Raw genomic sequence first — 24,977 nt, 5'->3', positions numbered from 1 at the left:
CGAGACCCGAATCTCGGGGGGCTCCACCTCCTCTAGGAATGCTCTTCCCTCCGGGAGAAGTGCACGGCCGTGATTCAGCCCCTCCAGGTCCTGGTGGCCGGACTCATCCCATAAGAAACTCTCGGGGGTTGCTTCCAGGCTGGGCGAGGGGATGAGAAGTTTCGGGAGCTCTGCTTGAAACACAGCGGGAAACTGTTCAGGACCCTCTGGGATACGGCACAGAGCAGACTGGAACAAATCCAGCCCCAGGAAAAAAACGGGGTGCAGAAATAGATCCAAGCAGAGGTATCATAAATCAGCGGAGAGAACCAAGGTCCCCCAGAGGCCACGGCAGATGGGCAAGGAGCTGACCCCGGCTGAAGGCAGTGGAAAAGGGGGTCCTTCACCCCTGCCGATGCTTTCGGAGGGGGATTTGTCCCTGTACGGGACACAGGTGCCGGCGCAGCTCCGTCCTGGCGTGGCGGCGCTTTTCCTGTTCCTCCTCCTCCTCCTCCCCTTCCTCCCTCCCGCTGCACTCTGGGGTTTGCAGTCTCCGCGCCGCCCCACACGTGGAGCGCGACTACATTTCCCGAGGTACCCCCACACCCTCCTCCTCCTCCTCCTCCTCCTCCGGCTGCTGTCGCTGTCGCGGGCTCGCCGCCGTCGGGCTCGGGTGGCAGCGGGGAGCCCCGGATCCCCGCCTTGCCCGGCCCGCGGTGCCCATGCCCGCCGCCCACCAGGTACGGGGTGCGGGGTGCGGGTGTCGCCGGGCAGTGACTGATGTCCCACTGATGTCCCACTGATGGCAGTGTTGTTCCCGCGGGTGCTGGGGATGTGTGCCGGGTGCTGTGTTGTTTCCCCCGCCTCTGTTTAAGGGTGAGCAGGCACTCCCAACACCCTCCCCTGCCAAGTGCACCCTACACGGCCCCGCAGTGCCCACCCCTTGGTGCTGGGCGGTGGGAGGCAGAGAGGTGCCCGTATGATGGGGGAGGGTGCATTTTCAGGAGCTTCCCAAACCTTGTTTTAGGGAAGGCACCCCAGGGATTCGCGCGCCCCATTCGGCGTGGCAGCTCCGCACAAAACACGTGGTGCCTTGGCACTGTCACTTGTATGTCACCAACACGCGGCTGGGGGAGGGCGTCACGCCGACCTTTAGGGCTGTCCCCTCTGGACCACGGTGGCCGTGGCTCTGCGGGTAGCTGAGCCTGAGCTCAGCCGCCCGCGTCACCTGTGACCCCGGGCTGACAGCGGTGTGTGGCGTGACAGTGATCCATGTCAAGGTCACACCCAGATAGCTCGGTGATAAACAGGTTCACACGGTGGTAACGGACCTGCTATGCTCCCTCTCCCTCCCTATCTCTTCTCCTTCTTCCTCTTGCCTCCACTCCCTGGCTTGCACCAGGGACAGGACAGAGGATGGAGCATTCCCTGGGACTCGTGCCCACTCACCTCAGCGGAGTAGCTCCATGGACGTTCTGGAGAAGGGGCATTAGGTGCAGCCAGATGGGTTCTGGTCTGGAGTTCCTTTGTGTGTGGGGACACACATGGTGGGAGTTAGGAGTCAGTGCTCCTGGGAATGGAGCAGCTTCGTGGAGCTGCATCCTGGATTTTATGTGGATGGTTTTCTGAGAGCCAGGCATGCATGTGTGTTTCCCTCCTGCATGGACAGGGCAGGAAATGGGGAGCAGAGGGTAGCAAACATCCCATAGGGGTTGTGGTGCACGTGGAGGCAAGTGGCTGCTGCAGGTGACATCTGCAGCCCAGCCTGGGGACAAGAAAGCGATGGAGCAGAGTCCAGGCACTCACAGCTGGCAGTGGCCTCGGCACGGCGCTGGGATGGGTGCTTGAAGGGGGTTACCCCTTGCTCTTTGCCCCTTACCCTTCCTGCCACAGGAGGGGCCAGTGCTCCAGCCACTCCCAGACAGGCTCACTGGGCGACGAGTGAGCGAGTGCCTGCTTTGATCCTCAGGGATCTGCTTAGATCCTCTGGGGTGTTTGCCCAGGTGTGAGCTCTGGCACACAGGTGTTTTGGTGACACTCAGGTACCAGTGCTGAAATCCCATGGAAATTCTGCTGGAGTGGTGGGTCCTCACTGGGGCAAATGAACACTTGGCTTCCTGTAGGTTTAGGTTACCACCAGCTTTCCTCTGCCACCACCGGTGCTGGCTCATGTCCCCGTTTATCCTGTGTTGTCTGGCAGCAGGGAGGGGATTGTCCCCTAATTTCACCATGCAAGATCCAGTGGGACGCAGACTGGGACCATGAATTTATTTTTTAATGACTGATTAGTTGTTCTGTGGTTATCAGGGTAATCAGGTTTCTAAACCTTGCTCCCATGGCATGTATTGGCATATGAGGAATCATATGGCATGAAAAGTCACGTTGGTGACTGCTTGTGGGGGTGGGGAGTGCTGGGAAGACGCCAGTCCAGGCCTTCTCCTGTCCCTGCCCTCATCCCATGACTGCTAATTTGGTCTCCTGGCACTGCCAGCTTTCCCACAGCCAAACCTCAGGATTTGAGTTTTTAATCTCCCTCTGGACCATGGATCTTGTGGCATTTTGCATTCTCCCCAGGCTGGGCATTGTGTCCCACTGGGAAGAGCCAAGGGGCAGCTGCGTGCCTGCGGCTCAGCTGAAGTCCTGCCAGCCACCCAGCTACTGAGTAACACGGGTGACCCCATGCCTGGTGTGCACATTAACTCATTTCCACAGCCAGCACATTCCTGTGCCATCCCCTCTGGAGCATCCCTGGTGCAGGGCATCTGGATCCCTCTGCCTCTGCAGCTCAGAGGGAAGTGTTGCTCCAGGAAGCAGCAAAACCCCACTGAGTCTTAAAGGGGAGGAAAAGGAGGTGATGGGAGCTGAGGATGCCCCACTGTGGATCCCAGTGCTCCATGCATCCAGGCTCCGGATGCACGTGATGTACGAATGCCGCCTGAAATGACCTAATGACCTCCACTGCTTCTGCACAGCGAGATGCATGGCTGCTTTTCTCCTTCCCAGAACATTTCCTGGGGAGAAGGTAGTGGTATTTATTTGCCTTGTGATTCTGGAGGAATTTTGAGCCTGTGCCAAATGCTGCTTTTTCCACAGAAACTGCAGCGTCCTGGTTTTCCATGCGTCCCAGAGAGCCTGTGGACAAAGAGGGGCTGCGTGGTCCAGCAGAGCCTGTGTAGCTAATGGCTCCCAGGATAATGCCACTGTCCTGCTGCAGAGCCATGCCCAAGAATGATGGTGCCAAAAAGCCGGCATCGGAGATGGTGCCGGACCAGCGCTGGAAGCTACAAGTCTTCTACCTCTGTTTCTATGGCTTCATGACACAGATCCGGCCCGGGGAGAGCTTCATCACCCCCTATCTACTGGGGGCCAACAACAGCATCACAAAGGCAGAGGTGAGCTGTGGGCATCTGGTCCCCCACCCTGGTGTTCCCCTTTATGGCCATGGTCACCATCCTGGGGCTGTCCAGAGCATCCCCAGTGCTTCTGGGGTGCACAGGGGTGTCATGTCCTGGGCATGGCAGCGTATGGTGACTCGTGGTGGTGCTTTCTAGGGAGTGGAGGTGGTGTGTTGTGGGGTCTTGTCTCACTTGGCTGTGAGGTCACCCTGTCCCCTGAGTCCCAGGTTCAACTGGCCCTGGCATAAAACCTCGTGCCCAGGCTGGCAACTGACTTTGGGGGCAGTATGTGACCCCTGCCCACCTTAGCAGCTTGTGGGAGGGTGCTGGGCTGGGAGAAGTCATGCCCCATCCCACTGGGGAGATGATGGCACAGTGCACTGCCAGGCCACTGGCAACGATGGGGTTAGACAAGGAGGGACCATAATGTCATCATCTCCCAACCAAGAGATGCTGGCCTCGATCCCAGCCAGCTGCTGCGGCTGTGGGAATGCTGCATTCCAGGCATAGGAAGGGGCCGAGGCTCAGCCAGACCCCCAGCCGAGCATGCTGCTGGTCACATTGCTCCCCGAGGAGGTACTGCCATGGGGGTCAGCAGCCAGTGCCCACACCATCTGCAGTTTGGGGGGCGGCCCCAAGGATGTGCCCAGCACTCAACCCCTCCTTGCCCTCACGGCAGGTGACCAATGTGATCATGCCAGTGCTGTCCTACTCCTACATGGCTGTGCTGGTGCCCATCTTCCTGCTGACAGACTACCTGTGCTACAAGCCCGTGCTGGTGCTGCAGAGCCTGAGCCACATCTCCATCTGGCTCCTACTGGTGCTGGGGACTTCTATCTTGGCCATGCAGCTGATGGAGTTCTTCTACGGCATCACCATGGCTGCCCGCATCGCCTACTCCTCCTACATCTTCTCCCTGGTCACACCGTCCCGCTACCAGCGGATGGCCAGTTATTCCCGCTCTGCTGTGCTCCTGGGGGTTTTCACCAGCTCCGTGTTGGGCCAGCTCTGCGTCACCTTGGGTGGTGTCTCCTTCCTCACCCTCAACTACATCTCCTTGGGCTTTGTCAGCTTCGGCCTCATCCTCACCCTCTTCCTCGAGCGGCCCCGGCGCAGCCTCTTCTTCAACCGGCCCGGGAGGGCCAGTGACGCTGCTGTGCCCACTGAGCTGGACAGGATGGCCGGGGGGCACAGCGGCGGGGGGACAGGGGGCTGGCGGGACATGGTGCTGTGCCGTATGCTGCAGGAGCTGGGGGCGCTGGCCAGGCAGCCCCAGCTCCGCCTCTGGTCCCTGTGGTGGATCTTTAACTCAGCTGGGTACTACTTGATGCTGTACTATGCTCATATCCTCTGGAACGAGATCTCTCCCACCATGGACAACCGCCATGTGTACAATGGAGGTGTGGATGCTGCCTCCACTCTGCTGGGTAACTCGCCTGCGATGGGGACACGGCGGGTGTGCGGGGACACTCGCGTCCTCCTGCCTCCTGTGGGAATGGCTGGGGACACCAGAGAGGCAGGGGGTCACTGCTGTCCAGCTACACCCCTTGGGAATGGTGGTCCTTACAGTATTTTTGGTGGTTTGGCATTGGGGATGACGTGATGGTCACTGGGCTGGATCCCAGCCTAGTTAGGGCAGGGGATCCTTGAGGTACTCACAGCATCCTTCATCCCTCCCCAGGAGCTGTCTCCTCCATCGCTGCTGGCTACGTGAAGATCCGCTGGACGCTGTGGTCAGAGCTCGTGATTGGAGTGGTTACGGCATTCCAGGCGGGATTGCTTCTGCTCATGAACTCCACCACCAACATCTGGCTGTGCTATGCTGCCTATATCCTCTTCCGTGGCTCCCACCAGTTCCTGGTGCCCATTGCCATGTGCGTGGTGCTCCTGGGGACCCACTCCCACCCTGGTGGCTGGGTTGATGCCAGGGGTTCACCAGTGCTCCCATTTTTCCCAGTTTCCAGATTGCTGCCTCCCTCTCCAAAGAGCTCTGTGCTCTCGTCTTCGGGGTCAACACCTTCTTTGCTACTGTGCTGAAGACCATCATCACCATCATCGTGGCTGACAAGAGGGGCTTGGGCTTATCTGTGCATCCCCAGGTAGGGATGGGGTCGCACCTAGGGTGGAGGTCGTTCCTGAATGGTGTGGGATGAAGGAAAGGCTCCAAGTGCTGTTTTCCCCTCTCTCCTCTTTTGCAGTTTTATGTATATTTTGGCTACTTCACCCTGCTGGCTGTGGTCTACCTGCTGGCGGCCATCGGAGTGGGTGTCCAGCACAGCCACCGCAGGCAGCCAGTGGAGCTGGCCTTGGCCAAAGAGCCGTGCCAGCTCCCAGTGGAAATTCCAGCACAGGAGAAAAGCCCAGAGGCAGGCACCATGTAAGCCTGAGTGCTGGCACTGCGACACTGTGGCCAGCTCTTGGCTCCTGAAGTGAGCATTGTCATCGCCACTGTGTGCTTGGTGTCCCGTCCCACTGCTGGTCCTGGGTGCTGTTTTGTCGAGGATGTAACCGCTGGGACATGTTTTCTTCTCTGTGAAGACAGGGCTGCGCCCCTTCCCTGCCCCCACACACAGAGTGTGAGCAGGATTCCCATGGTGCCACCACCATGTGTCACAGAGGGGTATGGATGAGGACCCCATCCCGCTGCATCCCCATCATGGCACAGAGCCGGGCTACAAGAGAATGTTTCTTTATTCAGTGCCTTTAGAAAATGGTTTATAGGACACAACTGATGACCAAAAAATAATGTAAAGATCCACACGCTTTAAATTCCATTAATTACACAAAATACAGTAGACTGTAAGAAATAGAGACCATGTGACTTGCACAGCTTTTATGGTAATAATTTCCATACAATAACAAAAAAAGCTAGTTACAAATTTATCTTTTTTCTTTTTTTTTCTTTTTTTTTTTTTTGGTTTTTTTTAGCACCTTGGATTTGCCCCCACCAATCCAACCAGCTTTGCTGTGCCTTCACCATTCGAGCCCAGCAAGGTGGCATGTGGAGGGGGGGATGGCAGTGTGGCAGTGCCTGCCCTTGGTACCACACATGCTCAACACACACACATACAGAGAAACATGTGCCAGGGGCACAGCTGGCCACACCTTGGGGCCACCCTGTCACCCCAGTACCTGTGCTGGGCTGGCTGTGGCTGTACCTGGGCTGTGGGGGCACAGCCGGGGGTCCCCAGGGTGCATGGATGGGATGGAGGAGACCACATCTCCATCAGAGCTCTGCTGGCTGGGAGGTGGAGGTGAGAATGATGATGGGATGGTCCTTACCTGGGGAGGATGGATACCATCTGGGAGAGCCCCAGCATCACCACAGGACAGTCCCTTGGGTGGGATGCTGGTGTCTTGGCTGGAGAAGACCCTGTGGCCTCAGCAGCAGGGATTTGGGTCCAACCCCAAGCTCCTGGTAAGGACAGTGCAGGGCCAGGGGGCTGGTGAGAGTGGCTTTTGGAGGGAACAGTCTGCATGGCAGCACTGAAATCTCCCTGCTAAGCATCCTCCCACCCAGCCATCCCAAAAAGAGCATCTGAGGAGGGAGGGGAACAAGCTGAAGTGGTTAAATATTAGGAATTAGAAGAGGAGGAGGAGGAAGGCCACCAGTCCATGGCTGCCCTGCCCCGGGTGGGACCTGAGCCCCTGCCGACCCAGGGCAGGGGCCATGGCAATACTCTTTGGCTTCAGGTCTGCAGGAGAAGGAAACCCTGTGGGGCGAGAGTGGGCGCGTGGAAGAGGCTGAGGGGTCCAGGGGTGCTGGGGTGCAGGCTTGCCCAACCCTCCTCGGGGACATGAGGGTACTTGGGAGTGCCAGGGCAGGTATCACTTTTTGGTAGCAGTCATGAAGCTGTTCTCAATGCAGAGGACAATGAAGGCGTGCTGACAGCTGCTGGCCGCCTGCTCCAGCAGTTTTCCAGAGGCCAAAGAGGAAGCCTGGCCCCTCACTGCACGCTCCTCTGTCCGCCATGTCTCGCAGTAGCTCTCGGGCAGGCGCCGACCCTTGGCATCTGAGCCATGCCAGATGCTCTTCTGCGGCCTGGAAGGGTGAAAGGTGGGGGGCTGCTGCTGCCCTGCCATGCTCCAAACCCCATTTCCTCATCGCTCAATCCTGCACTCACCATCCTGCATCCCGTAGGACATCCCGGCCGTCAAAGGAGAGGATGCGGGCACCAGTTCTCAGCGGGGCCCCACTACCCGTGAAAAGGGCTTCCCAGTTACTGAAGAGCACTTCATCCTGGTGGGAAGGGTGGGAAAATGGAGGAGGAGGGGGTTTAGCCCTGCCTACAGCACCCCAAGAGCAGCCCAGATGCTCCAAGCCCCAGCAGCCTCTGGGAAGGGGATGCTTCATGATGGATGGGGGCTTTGCTGTGCTCTGCATGCCAGACCTTGGTGGTGCTGGGTTAATAGTTGGACTTGCGGATCTTAAAGAGATCTTTTCCAACCATAATGACTCTGTGATCCTATTCTGTGGTCCATCAGAGCTCAGAGAGTGTCGAGAAGGGGATGGAGACATGCATACCCTGAGATTGACGATGGGGACAGCGGCTCGGTCGGCCCGGCGCACAATGCTGTAGAGATCCTGCAGGCGTGAGGACAGGAAGGCACGGAAGGTGCCAGCCAGCCCAACCTGCCGGGCTTGCTGGAAGCACTGGAAATCAGCGCCCCGGATGCCACGCATGCCACCACTCAGCGGGGTGTTCAGGGCCACCAGATGAAGCTGCCAAGAGAGGACAACGGGGCTTGAGGGACACAGCTTTGGCCGCTAGCATTAGCTCCCCTCAGCTGGCATGTGGCACTCACAGCGGGCTGGAAGTCCTGGTGCACATGGGCGGCCACGGGGGCAGGATCTGGCCGGCGGTGGATGTAGTACCCATTGATGAGTTCATGCTGATGGTGGAGCAGGGGCTGCTCAGGCAGGCGGTGCTGGTTGGCCACAACTTCGTCCCCATGCCAGGGACGGGCAGTGGCCGAGGGGACGTGGTTGTGGAGCGGGTGCAGGGGCCCACGGGGCTGGGGGCCGGCGTAGTGGAGGGTGGGTGGCTTGTCATACACCTCGTTGTCCTGGGGAAGGGGACACGGTATGAGGGGCGGTGTGGTGCCCCAGATGGGGATGAGCATGGAGAATGCTGGGGATGGATGGAGATGGTTGTGGTTGGATGAAGATGTGCATGGTGATGGTTGGGGTTGAATGGAGATGGCGATGGGGATTGATACGGTTGGGGATGAATGGAGAAGGGGATGAAGCTGATTGTTGATGGATAGAGATGTGGATGGGATGAAGATAGATGAGGATGGAGGATAAGGATGGGATTGGGAAGGAGGATAGGGATGAGGATGTGCACGGGAAACGGAAGACTCACCAGAGCCGAACTGGGAATCAGGTTGTGCTCCTCCAGCTGCAAGGGCATGGCACATCAGATCCCAGCTGCCCCCCTCTCCTCTTCCTCGCGCACAAGTGGGGGGACCCCAAGCATCACCGAGTCACCACCGAGCCCCAGGGCAGTGCTGTCCACGCTCCCCAGCCGGGGTGCCCTTCTGGTCCCCCCCACTCACCAGCACCCTGCGGAAGCCCCCGCGCAGGCGGACGTGGAGTTCCTCCCGGTCCGTCAGGAAGACGAGGCTGCCCTCGGGCAGCTCGTGCGCAGCACTCAGCATCGCCTGGTATGTGGGCATGGCCTGGAGCTGTGGGCACCGGCCAGGGCAGGGCTCAGGGATCGGCTGCCTGCACTGTGGGCAACCCTGCCCAGAGCCCTGACTCACCCCCAAGGACATCCCGCTACTGCCTGGTGGTCCTGGGGGTCCTGGGGGTCCTGGGGGTCCAGGGATGCTGACAGCTGTGGGAGAAGGAGGGTGAAATGGAGAGAGGTGCAGCAAGGGGAGGAATGCAGAGCTGCAAGGAGGGATGCATGGGATACAAACAGGAATGCTGGGGGTGGCAAGGAGGGATGTGGGGGTGCAGTAGAGCAGGTACTCACCTTGTCTGTGGGGACCTGGGAAGGAGGGTGGTCCAGGCGGACCAGGAGGGCCAGGGGGGCCCTGCCGCCCCTCATATCCGATACCAGGGGGACCCTGAGGTCCTGGAGGCCCCGGTGGACCAACAATACTGTCCCCCTTGGGACCCTAGACAGTGTGAGAGAATATGTTGGAGCAAAGCCCCCAGGGATGCCACCCCCCACTGCAACCCCCTTCACTCTCCCCACTATGAGGTACTCACCGGCAGCCCGGGGTATCCCTGGGGCCCTGGAGGCCCTGGAAGTCCAGAGACTCCAGGACCGTAGAGTGGGGTGCTGCCTGGCTCACCCTTCTCACCCTTGGGACCTGCATCTCCCTTGTCACCCTGTGGGATGGCACAGCCTTAGGGTGAGCAGCTGGGATGGACCGGGTACCCCGAGTGATGCTGGGTTCAGCTGCCAATGTGCAAAGGGCTTACCTGCAGGCTGGTACCAAAGTGACTTGCATCATAGGGGAACTGGCCTGTGGAGAGAGGGAGAGGAGGGGAGAGGAGCCAGGCCAGGCAAGAGCTGGCCTGCCTCTGCCAGCAGGGACCAGTCACCTACCTGGGGGTCCTGGGGGTCCAGTGTCACCTTTCTCTCCCTTTTGTCCTGAGAACTGGTGGAAACCTGTGGGGAGCAGCAGAGATGCCATCTCAGAGCTGCAGCTCTAAGGGAGGGAGGGGGTTTCTCCCCCCCCCCCCACCCCCCGAGCCCTGCTTTGCCAAGGTTTCTCAAAATGCCCAGAGGGGGCTGTGAGAGGGACACCTCCTTACCACGGAACGCCGGGTGGCTGGAGTCACTGAAGGTCTGTGGAGATGCAAACGAAGTGGCTGAAGAGACAGCAGCATCCTCGGGATCCCCCCCTCAATGCTAGTGACCGTCCCACTGCCAGCCCCAGCCAGGATGTCACCAGAGCATTCTCGGTGCCCTCCAGGCAGGCAGGGACACTGGGGGCCCAGTCACCAGCTTGTCCATCATGGTGACTGTGGTGATACTCACATTGCCATTGTTGTAGACTATGCTGCCAGGTGGCCCAGGGGGCCCTGGGGGTCCTGGGGGTCCTGGGGGACCCTGTGTGGGGTGAGAAGATTTGTCAAAGTCCTGCAAAGCGGGCAGTCCCTGCCATGGAGGGGGACAACCAGCCCCTGAGAGAAGGAGATGTGCCCTTTGCCTAACGGATTGGGGTCCTTGGGGAGACCCTCGGGGTGTGTGCCCTGCCGTGCAGGGCCAGCAGCTGAGGGTCACAGCAGTGCTCACCCGCAAGCCCAGCACGTCTGCGGGGTCACCCTTCTCGCCCTTCAGCCCATTCATGCCGGGACGTCCCTGTGGATGAGTAGCACAATGAGCCTTGTCCCCGTCCCGCCAGCCCCTGGTGTCACATCTGGTGCTCCGGAGTCACCTCTGACACCCCAGCACCACCCCATCCCTCATGGACAGGGCAGGGTGTGGGGCTCAGTGGGTGCAGGACGTGCAAACAGGGAGGGGGACGCAGCGGAGGCGATGGACACAAACTGGAGCAGGTCTTACGGGTCTGCCTGGAAAGCCGATCTCTCCCTTCATCCCTGCTCGTCCTGGGGGACCCTGGAAGGGAGAGGAGTCAGGGGGAGGGATGCTGAGTATGGCGGCACTCCCTCTGCCTAGGATCATTCCCATCCCTCCTCGTGGGACACAAGGAGGAGGATGGTGATGGTGACTTACCGATGGTCCCATTGGGCCTTGCAGCCCTGGCTCCCCCTGCAAACAGTGGAGAGGGAAAGGGCATCACCACTAGCACCTGTCCCATGGGGATGTGCCCCATTCCTGCCAGGAACCCACCTTTTCTCCTTTCACCTTGGCAGTGACCACAGTCCCATCAGGGCTGATGATGACGCCGGGCTCCCCCTTCTCCCCCTGCAAGAGAAGGGGAGGTGGGAGGGGACACGGAGGGACCAGGCTCCCTCCCATGACAGAGCTGGTGTCACCTGGTGGCCAGGTAGAATGAGGGACCAGGAATGTGACCCCTCCATGGGGTGCAGGTGGCCTGGAGCAAATACCTTCAATCCTGGGGCACCCTGGGGACCAGTTGACCCCTGGTCTCCTTTCGGTCCCACCGGCCCCTGAGGAAAGGATACAGAGTCTACGTCATTCCCAAGCCACCAAAGGCAGGCCCCAAACTCCCCCTCTATCACCACCACCACCACTCTGCAGCAAAGCACAGCAGGACTGGCAACCACAGCTGTCACCAGGGCCACCCCGTGCTCCTCAGTCGTGTCACCAACTCACCGGGAAGCCAGCACGGCCTGGTCTACCCTGCAGAGAGAAGCACAGAGGCTCCTAAGAGTAAAACCCCTCTTTCCAAAAACAGGGTGCCCTCCTGGCACTGCTGAGGGGTGGGCACAGGTGGCAGAAGGGCACCTACCTCTGGACCAGGAAAAGCCACCAAAGACTTCTGCAAAAAGAGACAAAATGAGTTTTTTCCCCCCGGATCCTGGGTCTAAGGGTCAGAGCTGCTGGCGAGGTCTCCCTCATGATGGCTGCTGGAATACGCCTTCCCCTGCCCTTTGCTGAAGCCAAGTGCCATCACTTACATCTTCACTGGAGACACTGATGACCTGTCCAGGAGGACCAGGGGGGCCAGGAAGCCCCACTCCATCTTGGCCTCGCTCTCCCTGGAAAACGTAAGCCATCAGCCCAGGGCCACCAGTGGCTGGTCCCCATCCCCAGCCTGGTGGCACCTACCTTCTCACCGGTGCTGCCTTTGTCACCTTTGGGTCCCTGGAAAGAGCAGTAGGAGCACCAAATGGAGATGGACTCTGGCTCACCAGTGCAGACCCCCTCCCACCTCTGCCTCCAGCTCCAGGCAATAAGCCAAGCTGCAATGATTTTAGGTGGAGGTGGTGGCCAGAGGGGCAACAAGGTGGGGGATGACAGGATCCTAGGGAGTGTGGGCACCCCTGACATGCAATGAGCCAGGTCCCACAGCGGGAGGGGGAATTTTGGTATTTTGGCTGTTGGAGATGGAGCTGCTGCTATCAAGGGTGCCCTGCCTGGAGGTGGGGGGGTGGGGGGGGGGGTCTTCTGGAGCTGGGGGGCTGAGGCTCCTACCTGTGGTCCAGGGAAGCCCTCCGGGCCAGGGCGGCCATCCATGCCAGGCATGCCAGCATCTCCCTGCAATGGGAGTAGTAAAGGGTAGGATGCAGTCCCAGGTCGTGCAGCACAGGACTCCTGCCCACTGCCCTGCACACCTAGGTGCTGGCACAAAGCCATCCCAATCTCCCAATGCTCCTACCTTTGGGCCTGGCAAGCCAGGCTGTCCAGGGCTGCCGACCTCTCCCTGCAAGTAAAGAGGTGTCAGAGGCATCCCTACAGGCTGCCTGCAGGCATCCTACATGGATGGAGCCAGGAGCACGTTGAAGGGTTCCTCACCTTCACCCCCGGCAGTCCCGGCACACCCTGCAAGCAACAAGGGGACCATGAGCACTGGGTGATGGCGGGGGACATGATGGCTGGGAATACCCCAGGGAGCCCAGGATGGAGAGGAGAGAAAGGGCAGGAATGGTCCTACCTGTGGTCCTTCAGGCCCAGGTGGTCCAGGGGTGAATGACAGCCCTGAGCCCTCCATGTCACCCTAAATGCAAGGAGAAAGGGCTGAGCTGTGTCTGTGCCTGGCTCCAGCTCATCCCATCCCATCACTGCAGTGACCACTCACAAATCCAGCCTCGTAGCCTGGCCCTGGTGGTCCTGGGGGGCCAGGGGGTCCTGGCTGCCCTTGGGGTCCGATGGGCCCAGGAAGGCCAGCTAAGCCCATTTCTCCCGGGGGTCCTGCTGGTCCCATTTCTCCTTTGTTGCCCTGCAAAGGAGACAAGAAGTGGACAGATGGAAGGTGGCAGTGGTCACTGCCTGGAGCCTGCGAGCAGGAGGCAGAGCATCCTCTCACAAATCCCCTCTGGGACAGGACAAGAATGATCTTCCTGATGTTCCCCTGCCTAGGGGCTTTGTGGGAGGGGGCATTGCCCAGCTTGGCCACCCTTCATCCCGCCAGCTCCCCATGTAATGTCCACAGTGGCCACCAGAGGCTCGTCTAAAATCATAAAATGGAAATGTTTTTGCAGGTCGGGCTGGCTGCAGTGCTGCAGCAGAGCTCAGTGCCATAAAGGAATGCTTGCAGGCATTCCTGGGATTGCAATGGGTCTGGAAGCAACAGGATTGGACCTTACGCCCACTGCCACCCTATCTGCCCTCTGGGTGCTGCAGAAGTGCAGAAAGTTAGAATTAAGGTTAAGAAACCTTATTTTTTGAGGTTTTTGCCCCCAGCTCAGGCTGCAGTGGATGATCATCCTCAGGGGCAGAATCCCAACTCTAAGGGGCTCCCAGCAAGCCTTTACTTCACCTTTGGGGATGCAGGGTGGAAAGAAGCTGGAGCAAGCAGACAGGAGAGAGTCATGCACAGAAGATGGGGTATTTTCCAGTGGGGTGTGGGCACCCCCCAAACAAAGTCTTCTCTGTGTCTTTAAACACCCCCCCTTGGTTTTCCTGCCCACTTCCTGATGTGGCAATGCCTGGAGCAAAGCCAAGGCAGGGTAGCAGGTGCTTGGTGAGTATCCTTTGTGGGGTCAGCAGCTCCATGCACCTTTGAGATATGGCCCTGATCTGGGAAGAACACAAATAGCAGCACCCCCCCTCCCCATTCCTGTGCAAGGTGGCTCCCCCAGGCAACTCCCTGCCTCCAGTCTGCAATGGAGAACCCAAAAAAACCCACCCTAGGCACAGTACCTTGGGTCCTGGTAGGCCAGGGAGGCCAAGGTCACCCATATCTCCCTGGGACGGAGGAGAGAGAAGGGGGTGTGAAGAAGCTGCCCAGCTCCAGGCAGGAGCAGAATGGTGCTCCCCAGCCCAGGAACTGGGGCTTCCCAGAGATGTGCCAGGGGTGCCAGACGCCCTGTGGGACAGCTGTGACATGCTCCTGGGGCACATGAGGCAGAGCCAACCTGCCACTCACCTGCTCTCCTTTGGGCCCCGACTGCCCAACCTCCCCATCTCTTCCTGGAGGACCCTGAGGACCCTGTAAGATCCCAGGAGTTGGTTCCAGCCCAGGAAAACCCCGGAGGGCTGGTGGGCACCAAGCCCCCCATGGCCACAGAGTGGCCCTGGGATGGGGGATGAGTCTCCTTGGCCACCCCACAGACCTACCACTGGCCCCGGGGGCCCAGGGATCCCGTCCCTGCCCGGCAGTCCAGGTGGTCCTGGCAGGTCTGTGCAGTTCATCCCAAAACGCCCTGGCTCCCCTGGCAAACCGGGCACGCCAGGTGGCCCTGGGGGACCAGGTGGCCCTCGTGGACCCTAGAAAAGACACGGGGGGCCGTGGCTGAAGGTGTCCCCCCACTCCCAGCTGGCAAGACAGGCATTCACCCCCACTCACCCGCAGGCTCTCCAGGTCACCACCGAAGCCAGAGCCCTCCATGTCAATGAAGGTCTGGGTGAGAAGCACAAGGGTGATGTCAGGGCACCTGGTGGCACTGGGGCTTGCCCAGGGGTTGGTGGCAGCACTCCGCACCTCTGTGACTTGATGGACCCGCCATCCCTCAAATCCCTGTGTCCCAGGGGGCACTCACCAGCTTGTCGTTCTTGGAGGAGGGTCCCGGTGGTCCTGGAGGGCCAGGTGGTCCAGGGGGTCCTCTCGGCCCCATGCCTGGGTCACCCTGGCATAGAGGAGAGAGTGCAGTTTGGGGGTGCAGCTGAGCTGGGGATGAGGGGAAGGGGGGCAACACCGGCACTCACCTTCTCCCCCTTCAGGCCCGGCTCCCCCGGCATCCCGGGGAACCCTGGGGGCCCCATTTCACCCTGCAAAGGGGAGCGGTGGGGGGTCAGCAGGCGGCAAGGCAAGGAGGTGGCCGTCCCCTATCACCCTGCCACCACCTCCACCCCACTTACAGGTTTGCCGTCCTCGCCAGGATCTCCCTAGGGATGGCAGAGAGGGGACAGGTCAGTGTGCAGGTGGGAAGGGTAGTGGGCAAGGACAACCCTGTACAGGGAGGAATTGACTCACAGGCTCGCCATCCCTGCCAGGGGCTCCGTCCTTCCCTGGTGTCCCTGGGGGCCCGGTGACCTGCTCAACCACTGAGCCATCAGCATGCCGAGAGAGGGTCCCAGGGGGTCCAGGGTTACCTGGTTCTCCTTTTTGGCCCTTAGAGCCGGGGTAGCCAAATCCAGCACTGCCCTGGGGATGGGAGGAAGATGGGAGTGGGTGGCAGGTCTCTGAGGTGACAGCCTGGGTAGGGCATGGCTCTGTGCCAGCTCCCCCAGTGATGCTCACCTTGACACCCAGGTCTCCTTTCTCCCCCTGAGGATCAGAAACAGAAGTGTGTGTCAAATACAGACATGTCACTGGCACCCTCGAGCTCCCGGGGATCAACTCTCACCCACCTTTTGACCCTTGACACTGCCTGGCCCTGCAATGCCACTGGTCCCTGAGTCCCCTTTCAAGCCACGTTCCCCCTTCTCTCCCTTTTCGCCTTTCTGACCGGTGCCTGTGGAAAAGGAAAAGGACCCAGTCATGGCTGGGGATGGCCACACCACCACTATGTCCCCCCTTGTTCACCCTGGGGAATGGGAAAGCTGCTGGAATTACCTCCCATAGAGACCCGCAGCGTCTCCTCCGCTCTGGTCCTCTCAGCTTGCTGCAGGGACCCCCCGCCACTCCTCGGGCCACTGCCCCCCACCACGGGGGGGGAGGTCACAGGGACAGCATCCACCAGCCCTGGGACACCCTGAGCCAACAATGAGGGGACACCATGACACCGTTCACCTCCCAGTTCCTTCCCAAAAGGGACAGGTGCTGGGACACCATCAAGCATCCCATGACCTCAGCCATGCAAGGCACTCAGCCCTCCTTGTCATGAGAATTTTGGGGTCCCACCCTGGGTGCCACACTTGTGGGCAGCAACTCACCTCAACCTTGCTTAAGGATTGCTGTCCACCTTCCATCCCACTGCCAAAATCCCCAGAGACCTGCGTGTGCCCATGGAGAAGGAGTGAGAGCTGGGAGCATGGTGGGGGCAGCCCCGAGCCCTCCCCGGCCACGCTGCCAGTGCTCACCTCTGCATCATCCTCCTCTTCCTCACACTGGCGCTCAGCCGCCCGCGGGTCCCCTCGGAGTTTCAAATCTGCAATCACCCCCTGCAAGGAGACCACGGATGGGTGGGGGACACAGACAAGCCACCCGGCTGTGATGTGACCTGCTGTGCCACACGGCCGCCACATCCTTGAGATCTTGGGAGAAAAAGGATGGATGAGATCTGCTGCCCACACTGTGAGAAGCTGGAAGAGGTCATCACCCTGCTGGGGGCATTTGTTTGTGAGAGGAACTGATATAATTGTTTTCATTCTATATAAACTATATCTTTATGATATATTTATTATCTATAATCTATCTATAATCTACTTATAATTCATTAATATTATGTCACCGTCGGCCTGGCTAAACTGCAGTTGCCCCTGTCCCTGTTTTCCTAAGTTCATCACGTTTCCTTGTCTGGACATGGCGCCCTGTGCTTTCAAGCCAGCCCAAATATTATTTTACTTGTCTTGCCCAAAGAAGAGACACCAAGGGGGAGGTATCTCCTCTCTCAGAGTTCACTTCACAGCATCGTCCCCTGCTCCTTCCCACTGGGATCAGACAGATGGGCAGCATCCCAACTTGGCAGACTCCCATCCCAACAGCATCCCTGTGTCTCATCTTGCAGCAAGGACCCAGGCTGGGCTCTGGGATGTGCTGGGTGACCCTGCTTGCAATGGGAGCTCAGGCTGTGGGGTTCAGGGGTTCTTGCAGTGGGGTTCAGGCTGGTACCCACACCACCTCTCCTGCTGAGGCCAGGATGCTACAGAGGTTTGCCTGGAGGCAGCATCCTTAGGAAGGGATTTGCGGTGGTTTCTTGTATGAACAAGTGGCCTGGATGCACATGGTGCTTTCAAAACACAAACAAATAGTAAGGAAGTGCAGATTATCCCAGGAAATACAACATGTGGGCTGCAGAACCTGCCCGCTGTCCTTGCGTGGGGCAGTCGGCTGTGTCCAGGGAGCCCTCAGGAAAGGAAAAACAAGGAGCACAGCCAAAAGATCCCTGTAAAAGCTCTGCTGGGTGTCTGGCTGGGTCCTGGCTTCTACCTCTGCTCCGCCGATGTGATGCCAGCTCTGGCACATGGCTTGTCCAGCCATGCTGGTGGTGCTGGACAATGGCTGCAAGGCTGAAACCTGGGGGTTTCCAAAGGAATGGCAAACAAGCCAGTTCCAAGCCCTGAAGCGAGGCAGTCCCACAGCGGATGGTGATAGGGGACCTTTGCAGCCTCTTTGCTCTGATAAAGGAGCAGCAGCACCAGAGATCTTCTAGTGAATCCATAGAATCATGGAATCATTAAAGGCTGGAAAAGCCCTCTAGGACCATCATGTCCAACCATTAACCCAGTGCTACCAGGTCCCCCGCTAAACCATGTCCATCCAGCTGCAAACAAACCTTCCTGCCAGGCCCTAGCTGAGACCCCATTTGCCCCCTTGAGAGCTGCTGTCCCAGGGGCTTCTGCGTCACCTGCAAGCTTTGCCCCTCCAGGTTTCCTGCCACAGCCGTAAAGGCAACTCATGAAGGAGCAGAGGTGCCAGGACACCACTCCAGCTGCCTCCCAGCAAGTTAATCCTGAGGCTTGATCCAGGGCCAGGCTTTAATACACTTGATGCCCCGTTAGTTCCAGATAACGCGAGCCAGGGCTGGACAGTGATGGAAACACCACGAGGCAGTCAGATGCTGCTCCCTTCTCACCCAGCCAAGGCCTCCTTCCCTCCTCAGCCAGCTATTCCCCATGGGAAAACTGGGGGTGGGCAGTGGGATCAGGGGTTGGCAAGCCTGGGAACATCACCTGCTACAAGGGTCTGCTCTGCTCCAGACTGCTGCCATGCCTTCTATACAGTGCCAAACCCCTCAAGCTGAGGAGGGGAGCTCCTCCACAGCCATGACCTGGGTCCTCACAGCACGTTCAGGAGCAAAGAAATTGCTTTTCAAGAGCAAAGAGTTGCTCTTCAAGGGAGTAACCAGAATCCCAGGGCAAACCAGTTTGTAGCCCATCAATGATTAACCCCTTCCTGGGGGAGCTTTCCCTGCCCAAAGCCATTCCAGGGGGAATGGGGCAGTACAGTCAGGATGATGTTTAAGCTCAGAAACGTGCTTTGCAGAACTCCACAGGAAAAACATTGCTCCCCTCAGCAGAGCCTCTGTTGCTGGGCAAATCCTGCTCAGCCCAGGATAAACCTCAACATTCCTCTCCTCAAGTCCTGAAGTGGATTTTCATGTCAGCTGGGCATTTTCCCCACACTTTCCATAACCCTTATCTGGAACACGAGTCCTGCTCAAAGCACAGGCTGAGCTATCACATCCTTCTTCACTCTTCAAAGTCTTCCTGGAGATACCGCCCAACATCAGCCAGCAAAGATATGCTCCAGCCCAAGCATTTTTCCCATGCAAGAGAGACATTTTACCAGACAAACCAGTTTCTCCACCAAAGGAGCTGGGTATTTTTAGGAATGGGAAGATCTGAAGAGGCTCCATGTGTTTGCTGAGAAAAGGCAACGATGGGAGCTGCATAGCAACCCCATGTCCTCCTGCCAGTCCAGCTTGAGAGCTTTGCCTTGGTGAGCCACAAGACAATAAATCAGTGGCATCTCAAGCCACTTTCACCTCCATCTCATGTGTCTCCTTCCCCAGGGACACACATGGAGCTGGTTGTCTTCTGGGCATGGGCAGTGTCACATCTCTCCAGGCTTCTGGGAGATACTCCTTGGGGTGACCCAAGCTCTTACCTGGTATTTATCTGGGTCAGCCCCTCCAGCCTGAGCAACAAAGAGCCCGGAGCCCTCTTCCAACTCCATCTCATCTGGGGAGCGCTCGAAGCGGACGCGCTCGTGCTCTTCACAGTCCAGGTAGAGGACAACTTCATCCTCCTCCACGCTGATGGCAAAGCGTGTCCACTGGTTGAGCAGGGTGGGCACGGTGAAGGTGGCTGCTGGGTAGGAGCTGGGCGAGCCCGGCTCCGTGTAGTAGAAGATGATCTGCTGCTGGCCCGCGCGCAGCTCCGAGAGCTTGACTCCCACGTAGATGATGCTCTGCGAGGCGTCCGTGACAGCAAAGAGCACGCCAGCCCGGGGCGTGGTGGGCTGGATGTGGAACAGCAGCGAGAAGTCCCGGTAGAAAGGGCTCGGCAGGTGGTACCGGGCCACCTGGCCCGTGTTGGCATTGGGACCGAAGACGTAGCCTGGGTTGTTGTCAGGGCCATAAATTCTGTGGATCTCCTCTGTTGGTGGGTCCCCAATCAGCTCCAGCAGGCTGATCTCAGCACTCAGGCTCTCTGTGAGGAGGAAGGACAGGGGATGGTCTCAGGTTCAGACAAGGATGGTCACTCAGCAAGGACACCCCTGCCCGTGCCTCCCAAATACACTGTCCATCAGTGACTCCTTCCACGCACCCGCCCCAAGATTGGTGTGTTGACCAAGGCAGTGACCTTAAGCTGCTCCCACTACATCATTCAGATACATCTCCCAAAATGCTTCCCATTCCCAGCTGCTGGCCCTCCAACCACAACTGGGACATCGCATGACTTGGGTGGGAAGGGACCTTAAAGACCATCTCATTCCAATTCCCCCTGCCATGAGCAAGGACACAATCCACTAGACCAGGTTGCTCAGATTCCCTGAGATGGGATAAAACCAAAGGGGTCTTGCCCATGGCAGGGAGATGCTGCTGGAGCACCAGGATGCTGAACTGCCACGGAGCCCTGGAGAAGTGTGTTGCATCCATACTCAATTCTAGGATCACAGTGACCCCTTACGTCATCCCAGGACAAGATCCTATGGTCACCCCAGCGGGGAATAAATCAGAGCCATCCCCTTGCTGCACCCTGGGAATGCAGCTCAAGCCAGCTCAGCTTCCCAGATGCTCTCAATTTGGAGGTCGCCTCCTTTCCCAACTCCAATTGAGAATTAGGGAATTGGAGAAGTTCTGCTGGACATGGTCTGTCCTGCCCAGCGCAGCTGAACATCTGGTGAGGGTGATCCAGCACTGTGTCTGTCAGCTCCTGTTGTTCTGGCAGCCAGCACATCCTCATCGCCCACACAACAGGCGCTGGATTCCTCCTCTCCTGGGCCAGTGCCAGCTCCAAAGAAGAGGCTTTTTAACCTCTCCTTGCCTGGGAGGCAGGAAACCCAGCCACCCTGGCTCCGAAACTGCTGAAGGATCTGCACTGGGAATGGATGCCCAGTGCTGAGCTTTGGCCCTATCCTGAGCCAGGTGCAGGAGCTGACACAATTCAGTGTCTCCAGTTCCATCCCTGATTTTCATGTGAGCAATGGGGAGTCAGATGGGAGTCAGATGAGTCAGTCAATGGGGGATATCAGATGTGTATCTTGAGGTATCCTGGGCTGAACCCAGGAGGATCAGCCAGGAACCTCCACCTAGCTCTTTGAGACAGGTATTTTCCTCCAGAGAAAAAAGAAAAAGAAAAAGAAAAAGAAAAAGAAAAAGAAAAAGAAAAAGAAAAAGAAAAAGAAAAAGAAAAAGAAAAAGAAAAAGAAAAAGAAAAAGAAAAAGAAAAAGAAAAAGAAAAAGAAAAAGAAAAAGAAAAAGAAAAAGAAAAAGAAAAAGAAAAAGAAAAAGAAAAAGAAAAAGAAAAAGAAGAAGGGAAGGAAGGGAAGGGAAGGGAAGGGAAGGGAAGGGAAGGGAAGGGAAGGGAAGGGAAGGGAAGGGAAGGGAAGGGAAGGGAAGGGAAGGGAAGGGAAGGGAAGGGAAGGGAAGGGAAGGGAAGGGAAGGGAAGGGAAGGGAAGGGAAGGGAAGGGAAGGGAAGGGAAGGGAAGGGAAGGGAAGGGAAGGGAAGGGAAGGGAAGGGAAGGGAAGGGAAGGGAAGGGAAGGGAAGGGAAGGGAAGGGAAGGGAAGGGAAGGGAAGGGAAGGGAAGGGAAGGGAAGGGAAGGGAAGGGAAGGGAAGGGAAGGGAAGGGATGAACTGGGATCAGGCTTCCCCAGTCTGCTTAGAGGAGAACCTCTGGATCCTGGAGTCCAGCACCCTTTCACTCCCAGGTGTGCACAGCCCTACACCAAAACTGATGGGGTGAGTTAGTGGGGCTCCCCCAGACTCTCAGACTGTCACCCACCCTTGAGTCACTCCATGCTCAGCACTTCACAGGCTCATTCCAGCTGCAAATGCCAGGATGCAGGGATTGCGTTTATCTGGGGTTGGAGGAAGCCAAATTTGTGGCAGCTTTAAGAAGAAAGGAAACCAGAGCTTCCTCCCGGGGGTCCACACGGGTGTTAGAGCCAGTGCTGCAATTCCTGCAGCCAGACAAGTCATTGTGTCCTCCCAGGGCTCAGGATGACGAGACACGCTGAAAGAGGCTTTTGTTAGCAGGGCAATTTGCAACCATTCTCCCCTTGGAGCTGCAGCCAGCTCTGGGAGTCTCCCTCCTCCTCAAACATGCCACTCGCCCCCGAGTCCGGGGTGGGACCTGGGTGCTAGCACTTCCCAAACCAAATAAACTTTTTTCCCGCATGACAGAGGCTGGATGGGGACTGGAGAGCAGAGGGGCAAGGGGAGACCCCTTCAAATGTCTGCTCTCTACAAAGCCAAGTGCCCCTTCTCATTCCAAGAGCTTTCAGGCCACACCTGCTTTTCCCAAAGGGCATCCAGAACCCAAATATTGCAGCACATCATCGCTGTGGCAAACTGGGGATGCACCAGGGAACATGGAGAGATGGTGGGGGTCACAGTGAGTTTGGTGCTGGCATGGGATGGCTGTGGGGATGTCTCTGGACACAGTGATTCTGCCATTGGAAACGTTCCCAGGATGCTCCAAGCCACCTTCCCACTCTGTCATGACGTTCCTGGCTGGCCTGAGCCCAGGCTGCCAGCGTGGGATTCAGGGGACCTCCAGCACACAGCAGCACATCAAGTCACTCCATGGGGTGCACCACAGCCCCCACATTCCCCACTCATTCCTGACATTGCCCATCCAAGCAGCCACAGTGCAGTCCCAGCTGGGAATGCATCTCCTCTGCAAGCATCCCCATGATCCCAGTGCACCCCCCCATGAAAGAGTCTCTTTGACACCGAGGAGACCGTGTGTGCGACCCTGGTTTGCCAGCCCCGGGTCTCGGCATTCCTCCTTGGCATCTCCCGGCCAGGGGTCGCAGGGGAACACAGCCTCATTCAGAGGCTTTGGCAGGCCAGGGGAGCTCCAGCTTTCATCCCAACTGCATTCCTCCAAGCACCAGTCACCCCCCTCCCTGCTCCCTTCTCTCACCCCCCTGCCCTGTCTGGGTCCCAGGAAGATCACAGCCACCGAATGACGAAGCTGGGGGTGAAGTAACCTCTCCCCTTTTCCAAGCAGTGGGGATCAAACATTAGCTGCCATTGGGTGAATCATTAACCCCAAAGGGCTGCTCCAGAGAAGGGGAGTGTGCGGGCATGGCTGAGGGTCACCTTGAGACTTCTTCACCACCACGGTGCTGTGGCTGGGTGGCCACAGGGTCTGGGTCCTTGCCCTGTTCCTGCAGGGAGCTGCCAGCTCTCCAAGTGCTCTGATCCCAGCCAGGATGGACACCCCAAAGCCCTGCAGCACCTGGATCCTGAATGCCAGCACGATGCATTTGAGAGCATCCCCAGTGCTGGCCACTGCGATTCACCAGGAGTGATGCTCCGTCTTGTGAAGGGAGCCAAAACTCACTGTCTGTTTGAAAAAGCCAAGGCTGGATAGAAAGTGATTTTGGATTCGGCAAGCATCCCATGGGCACAAGGCAGAAGCATCCCCCAACCCCTGGGGGAGTGTGGGCAGGGGAGACACGACACAGGGACGCTGCCCAACCACGTTACCTGCAGAAGCATTAATAAAGACACAAGAAACCCCTTCATCCTCCTCAGGGAGAGCATCGCAAGGCAGAGGCAGGCGCCTGCCGGCCAAGTGACTCCAACACAGGTCTCTGACGGCCTCGCAGAAGCCCTGGCACGGCGGGGGGGTTACGGGGACCGAGGGGCTACAGCCAGGGAGCAGCAGCAAGCAGAGGAACCACTCCAGGTAGTGATGGCACCGCGACTCAAGCAGCCCCTCCCACTCATGCAAAGCTGCCCGAATTTCCTCCTCGCTGCTATGCTGAAGGTAATTTGGCAATCGGACATGGCTGGTGCCCAGCACGCTGCAGAAAGGCAGGTGGGTCGGGATGGGCTGGCAACGGCCGGCCGCTGGTATCAGTCCCAGAAAGAAGGATGTGAGCCCCGCACTGTCACTCCTGGAGAGCTGCATGGTAGCAGTTAGTAAATCGAACTCCAGAGGGACAGAGTTATCGGCAGCAGGAGAATCCACACCCTTATCCAACCTCTGGTCAGGCCAAGGGAGACTCTGGCTCTCCTTCCTGCTGGCCAGAGCCAGCCCCGGGTGGCCGCTGCCATGCCATAGGTTCGGTGATGCTGTGTGGAAGTAATGGGGAGGTTGTGCCAAGGGGTCCTGGAACAGCACCGCCTGCTCGTGGGTACTGTCACCTGGTGAGAAAGGAAAAGGGGCACTACCTGGCTGGAGACCAGCTGGTCTCTGCAAGGACACCTGTGTCTCCATTGCTGTAGAAGTTCCTGTCCCCAGGAACTCTGGGTTCTTGGTGGTTATCGTCCTCAGGAACTGTGGGTTCTCAGTGTTCCCCAGAAGCTCTGGGTTCTCAGTGGTCACTGTCCTCAGGAAATGAGTGTTCCTCATTGCCAGGAGCTGTAGATTCCCAGTGGTCCTCATGCCTGGGAGCTGTGGGTCCTCAGTGGTCCCTGCCCCCAAGAGCTGTGGGTTCTCAGTAGTCCCTGACCCCAGCAACTTCAGGTCCTCAGCAGTCCCTGTCTCCAAGAGCTGTGGATCCTTGGGGGTCACTGACTCCAGGAACTGGGGGTCTTTGGTAGTCCTCATCCTCAGGAGTAGCAGATGCTCAGCGGTCCCTGTTTCCAGGAGCTGCAGGTCCTCAGTGGTCCTTGACCACAAAAGCTGGGGGTCCTTAGAGGTCTCTGACCCCAGGAGCTGCAGGTCTTCAGTGGTCCCTGACCCCAGGAGCTGGGAGTCATCAGTGCTGGCTGCCTGCTGTCCTGGGGCAGGTGACATGCTGTGGAGAGGAGCGATGCTTGGCCACGCTGTGCTCTCCACCAGCCCTGTGGCATTCCTGTCCCACTGCTCCGTGGTTTGGGCCGCGGTTCCCTTACCCACAGGTGCTGCTGTAGCAGGATCTGGCTCCTGCTGCCATGGGATGGTGACATTTCCTGCCACCTCACCACCCCGTATCCCTGAGGACGGGCTGGGAGGCAGAGCTGTGGCTGAGGTTGGAGGCTCCGATGCCGGGATTCCCTCACTGAGTACTGCTGGGCTTCCTGTGGTCTTCGTGCTATCCCAAACCCAGTCCAGGAGCTGTGTTTTGGAGCAGGAGAAGCAGCAAGCCAGGAAGAGCAGAAACCCCAAGCGAGGTGGGGCCATTGGAAAGGGAAAATGAGCTCCGTTGCTTCCCAGAGCAGAGAGGCTGAAGGGAGGGAGGGAGAGAAGAGCAGGAGTTCTGTCCCAGCCAGGCTCTCGGAGC

General features: G+C 58.4%; 2 protein-coding genes across 4 annotated transcripts; one reads left to right on the top strand and one right to left on the bottom strand.

The window, feature by feature from the left end:
- Positions 1–612: 612 nt before the first annotated feature.
- Positions 613–7,827, top strand: SLC19A1 (solute carrier family 19 member 1). Of its 3 annotated transcripts, none has more exons than XM_021547272.3 (6): positions 613–719; positions 3,073–3,371; positions 4,054–4,774; positions 5,056–5,248; positions 5,332–5,473; positions 6,303–7,827. In XM_021547272.3, the coding sequence occupies exons 2-6, from the start codon at positions 3,159–3,161 to the stop codon at positions 6,630–6,632; spliced, it is 1,599 nt and encodes a 532-aa protein (XP_021402947.2). In that variant the 5' UTR covers positions 613–719; positions 3,073–3,158; the 3' UTR covers positions 6,633–7,827. The 3 variants fall into 3 exon arrangements, with proteins under 3 accessions (XP_021402947.2, XP_021402946.2, XP_021402948.1); XM_021547271.3 differs by having other exon boundaries at positions 4,054–4,801; XM_021547273.3 differs by lacking the exon at positions 6,303–7,827 and adding an exon at positions 5,573–6,253 and having other exon boundaries at positions 4,054–4,801.
- COL18A1 (collagen type XVIII alpha 1 chain) lies at positions 7,203–24,911 on the bottom strand. Its single transcript, XM_077785203.1, has 42 exons — positions 23,944–24,911; positions 19,197–19,741; positions 16,448–16,528; positions 16,301–16,360; positions 15,981–16,119; positions 15,776–15,879; positions 15,666–15,692; positions 15,399–15,569; positions 15,284–15,310; positions 15,131–15,193; positions 14,965–15,051; positions 14,772–14,825; positions 14,543–14,692; positions 14,352–14,414; positions 14,126–14,170; positions 13,062–13,202; positions 12,918–12,980; positions 12,779–12,805; positions 12,642–12,686; positions 12,458–12,520; positions 12,092–12,127; positions 11,941–12,021; positions 11,772–11,801; positions 11,636–11,662; positions 11,407–11,469; positions 11,189–11,263; positions 11,072–11,107; positions 10,901–10,954; positions 10,631–10,696; positions 10,373–10,444; positions 10,147–10,180; positions 9,938–10,000; positions 9,811–9,854; positions 9,595–9,717; positions 9,356–9,500; positions 9,141–9,214; positions 8,934–9,062; positions 8,741–8,776; positions 8,181–8,441; positions 7,900–8,097; positions 7,499–7,614; positions 7,203–7,416 (listed from the first exon to the last, which is right to left on the bottom strand). Exons 1-42 carry the CDS (start codon positions 24,875–24,877, stop codon positions 7,203–7,205), a joined length of 4,866 nt encoding a protein of 1,621 aa, XP_077641329.1. The 5' UTR covers positions 24,878–24,911.
- Between the last annotated feature and the right edge of the window lie 66 nt (positions 24,912–24,977).

The sequence above is a fragment of the Lonchura striata genome, chromosome 8 (genome assembly GCF_046129695.1).
Source record: "Lonchura striata isolate bLonStr1 chromosome 8, bLonStr1.mat, whole genome shotgun sequence".
NCBI classification, from domain to species: Eukaryota; Metazoa; Chordata; class Aves; order Passeriformes; family Estrildidae; genus Lonchura; species Lonchura striata.
The sequence above is the reverse complement of the archived record's forward strand: the minus strand, read 5'-3'. Positions and strand labels throughout refer to the sequence as shown.